General features: G+C 40.6%; 1 protein-coding gene across 1 annotated transcript; it reads left to right on the top strand.

The window, feature by feature from the left end:
- Positions 1-2,035: 2,035 nt before the first annotated feature.
- LOC112183318 (probable cinnamyl alcohol dehydrogenase 1) lies at positions 2,036-3,818 on the top strand. The gene is made up of 6 exons (XM_024321662.2): positions 2,036-2,136; positions 2,415-2,528; positions 2,664-2,891; positions 2,997-3,282; positions 3,367-3,517; positions 3,622-3,818. Exons 1-6 carry the CDS (start codon positions 2,036-2,038, stop codon positions 3,816-3,818), a joined length of 1,077 nt encoding a protein of 358 aa, XP_024177430.1.
- The last annotated feature ends 815 nt before the right edge of the window (positions 3,819-4,633 follow it).

Genomic DNA, 4,633 nt, shown 5'->3' with positions numbered 1-4,633 from the left:
TGAAATGACCATTTGAGCCCTCAAAAGTCAAACTTAACTTCCAATTTGGACGGAATAGTAGAAATTGGACACGGTTGATTGAAATTGGAAAGTTTAGGCGGTAAAAATTCAAAATTGAAAGTACAGGGGGTGAAATGATGACACCCCCAAACCTCAGGGGGGTAAACTGAAATTAAATGAAGAGTCCATCAATCCATATCTCAAGTGAACTTGTATGAGATATTAAGAATTAAGTATGGTATAATTTCCAATTAATCGGCACATATTGAAACTTTCAGTGCTGACTTGCGGACGAATATATATCCCACCAGATAAAAGTGCCCTTATTATAAATAAAAGAGAGTTAGAATCACTGCGTACGTAGAGGGTGGATCATCAGATCAGGTACGCACGCTCTTGCGTCATCATCAATCTTTGCTCCTCCCTCTCTTCTGGCCAGGGTCTCTCATATTAGTATGTGTATAAATAGTGTTTGGCTCCAAAACCAGCTGGTGTGCAAACAGTCTCTTTTGGGCGAGTGGTTGCGCAGGCGTGCCAGTACCGCGGGGTGCAGTCGTTGGGATAGTCCCGTGACCTGACTTCTTCTTCAAGCGCTGTGGACGAGGAGAGCACCAACCTCGTCGCAGGGTTCTTTTCTTGCCTTTCGGAAAAGGACTTCTTGCCTTACGTGGGTAAGGGCTTTGGTTGTGGTCTCTTTGCGTTCACCGAATCGATACTCAACGTTGTAGGTTGAGCAGAGCAATCACTGGGAAGTTAAGAGAAGCACGGGTTTGCTAAAGCGTGACTTTAGCTTCGCTGGGTTGCGAGGGCGTTACCCTTGCTTCGCTGGAAGTAACAATGGCGGTTGTGCTCGCAGTCGGCTCCTGGGGAGACTGGGACTGGAAGTACGGTCGCCGGGTTGAACTGGTGAGGCTGACAGTCGGCTCGCGAGGAGACTAGGACTGACGGGCGGTCACCGGGTTTCAACGAGGTTGAGGGTTTGCTCCGGGGAGGCTTTGTAATCGCTGGGATCGATTGCTCAGAGAGATCAAAGGTCAAAAGGAAGGTCCTTTTCTTATCGTGTTCAGCCTCTATATATAGGCTTATTGTAGATTCACTTCCCAAATAGGAATGAAATACTATATTTTAGGCCACAGTTATTGGTCTTGAATCAAATCAAAACTCTTAATAGTTTTGATAACTATCGTAGATAATAATTAATAATTATCCTCCTCTGTCGTCGCTAGAATGTAGGCAAAGATTACTTGCCTCTTAAAGTCTCAGACATAATCTTCCTCTTGGATGCTGTAGGATATGCATTAATTGCATATATATCTCTTCGCGGCTTCGCAAAGAATCCTTGCGGGAACTCTACAATCATTAACTGCATGGGCAAGCATTTGGTCGCTTACATATGATTGGTTGATGAATGGTGCATGCTATCCCTTAATTGTCTCACCATGCAAAGGTATATGCATACCTTAATCAATAAGAGTTCATGCTTGCACGTCCCCCTTAATTGCATGGGACTCTTGGCTTGAATACTTGCACATATATTGGTGCTGAAGGATCATGAAGGATAATTGAAAGCTTCCTTAATTGATTAAAGCCATGAGAATCCTAACCAAAAACATGCACGTAACCAGGACTCCAACCTTAATGTAAGATATCTTGTCAAATATGCTCCGTCTCCGCAGCCAAGTAAATCGACATTAATTATCAATATCTTGATAATTACTAGTAAATCAATAAGATCACGATTTGTCTTAAGATTACTTGATCTCCAAGTAGGCTGTATTTAGCCTCTAAACAATATATTTCGAACTTGTTGAAAATATATAGCTTGGGCCACCGATATTGGCCCGAACTTCTTCGAGTCCCCTTCGTCAGGAAAAAATGTTATTTTGGGCTCAAACAAATAGACTCGCACTTGGAGGTGAACACATATATCTTTTTCTTCTGATTTGGTGAACCTGATCGAGCCTTCTTTTGCTTAATTCTCACGTCCTGCTGAACTGTTACTTTGGTCGTACTTTTGCTCTCAAGATAATCGAAAATGAGCTCCGAAATTTGTAGCGCAAAGGGAAATGGGAACTGCTTGGGATGGGCTGCGAGGGATGCTTCTGGAGTCCTATCACCTTACAAGTTTAACCGAAGGTATGCACACTAACTGGAACCCCTGTCATTTCTTAAGAGCAGACTAGCTAGCTTGTACCTAGTGTTGCTAAATATGTTCTCCAAATGATGCGACAACACTTTTCCTAAAATGCTACTACAATACTAGTTGTTGATCGTCATTCATTTTGGAAAAACAATGACACAAACTCTCACTTTCTCGATTTCCATTGTTTGCTCTATAGATTGATAATATGTTTGTTTTTTTATTGGATAGAGATAATGTATTAGGTAAGTAACTAGCTAATGTTGTTAATCAGGGATGTTCAAGGCGATGACGTTTCGATAAAGATTACACATTGCGGAGTATGTTATGCTGACATTCTTTGGCCAAGGAACAAACATGGAGATGCAACTTATCCTATGGTGCCTGGGTATGTGTATCAGTCCTACACATTTAAATATTTAACTAAGTGATTTATCTAAATACTTATATATCAATATGTACTGATCTTAGATATATATATATATATATATATATATATATATATATATATATATATTAACAGACATGAGATGGCTGGCATTGTTCAAGAGGTTGGTCCAAATGTTCATCGCTTCAAAGTTGGCGACCATGTTGGAGTTGGAACTTATACTAATTCATGTCGAGATTGCGAGCATTGTAACGATGGCCAAGAAGTTTACTGTAATCGAAGAGTAAGAACTTATAACAATCTTGATTACGATGGTACACTCACATATGGAGGATTCTCCACTTTCACTGTTGTCCATGAAAGGTAAGTAGCAAAGCACTATTCAGTAACTAGTACTTATACAGTCGCATATCCGATGCATGTGGAACAATTGTATTTAGCAAACTAGTTTCGTTCATGAATATATAGGTACTGCTTTAAAATACCAGAAGATTATCCATTGGCTTCAGCAGCACCACTGCTTTGTGCTGGTATTACTGTTTACTCTCCCATGATGGACCATAAGATGAACCAACCCGGGAAATCCCTAGGCGTGATCGGCCTTGGCGGTCTTGGTCACATGGCTGTGAAATTCGGCAAGGCTTTCGGACTCAATGTCACCGTTTTCAGCACAAGCATGTCGAAGAAAGATGAAGCTTTTACTGTGCTTGGGGCAGACAACTTCGTAGTCTCGTCTGATCAAGACCAAATGACGGTATAATTACTAAAAATCAAAATAAACTCCAATACAAAATCAATTGATAATTTCTACATATAAAAATTGTTTTCTTTAATGCAGGCACTAGCTAAGTCACTTGACTTTATCATTGACACAGCATCTGGTGATCACCCATTCGACGAGTACATGTCACTACTGAAGACTGCTGGTGTTCTAGTCCTCGTGGCTGCCCCAAGTGAAATCAAATTGAGCCCTATAAGCCTTATTATGGGTACTTAATTCAGAAATTCCAATGCTCATACGTAATTTTCATTTTTTATTTTTAATGACTTTTAAATTTATATTTTCTTGACATTGAACTAATTTTGTAATCAGGCAAGAAATCAATTACCGGTAGTGGAACAGGTGGTACAAAACTGATTCAAGAAATGATAGACTTCTGTGCTGCTCACAAAATATATCCAAACATAGAAGTTGTTCCAATTCAGTATGTGAATGAAGCTCTTGAGCGAATCATAAAAAAGGATGTTAAGTACCGATTTGTGATAGATATTGAAAATTCCTTGAAATGAAGGTATTGAACGGACCGGTACTAATGACATCAAATATAAATAAGAGGTCCTGGGCGACTCACATACTTCTTGGATTATTGGGCTGTATGGGCCGATTTGTCGTTTTGGTATGTGGGCGAAGCTATTCCTCTGCTTGGGCTGGGTGTGGGCTTTGTTTGTATTCTGGTAGAGCATTAGGGTATCATTAATGAATCTATACTTACTAGTGGGCTTGTGGTTTCTACTTTCGGCTAAGTATTGCTGGGTCCATATTTATTGGTGATTGATACGACTCTGAGTTCCAACTTTTGTTTTGTTTTGTTCCTGCGAAAATTCTTCTACCCACCTAGGTAGGTGGTCACCTAATGAGTTGTCAAGAGATCTAGCTTTCTGAGGCGACTACGCGATCTGAGCCATCAGATCAGCCGTTTGTTTACAAAGCCGGTCACCGTCAGCGCCGTTAACTAGTTTGAAAAAAAACTCCACAGTCAAAGAGGTAAAAATCCTAAGAACGGGTAAATGAAACAAAATAATTAATCAAGCTTTCGCGGAGTCACTGAGTGCTTGCGCAGTCCGCCTGACTCTATTGCCTGCAGATTAGCGGGGAGTTGACATCATCGGAAAGGTGACACCCAAAGCATCATGGTTCGCCTAACAAGTCCATCTTTCTCTAGAGAAGCAACCTGCCCGCTCAAAATCGGCTTTTCAACTTCTTTGATTGATCTGCTTTGTTGAATTTGATTCAAATTCTAGCAATTTATCTATGGTGGAACGAAGGTGAAATTGGAAGCTGATAGAAGCTATGAAGGAACAAAGACAGAGGTCCTGCAGTACTA

The sequence above is a fragment of the Rosa chinensis genome, chromosome 2 (genome assembly GCF_002994745.2).
Source record: "Rosa chinensis cultivar Old Blush chromosome 2, RchiOBHm-V2, whole genome shotgun sequence".
Lineage (NCBI taxonomy): Eukaryota > Viridiplantae > Streptophyta > Magnoliopsida > Rosales > Rosaceae > Rosa > Rosa chinensis.
The sequence above is the reverse complement of the archived record's forward strand: the minus strand, read 5'-3'. Positions and strand labels throughout refer to the sequence as shown.

Bases quoted from the DNA above. Each gene is read 5' to 3' on its own strand.
- LOC112183318 (XM_024321662.2), top strand. From the start codon at position 2,036: ATGAGCTCCGAAATTTGTAGCGCAAAGGGAAATGGGAACTGCTTGGGA. The intron at 2,137-2,414 runs GTATGCACACTA...GTTGTTAATCAG, and splicing joins CCTTACAAGTTTAACCGAAG to GGATGTTCAAGGCGATGACG. The intron at 3,283-3,366 runs GTATAATTACTA...TCTTTAATGCAG, and splicing joins CTGATCAAGACCAAATGACG to GCACTAGCTAAGTCACTTGA.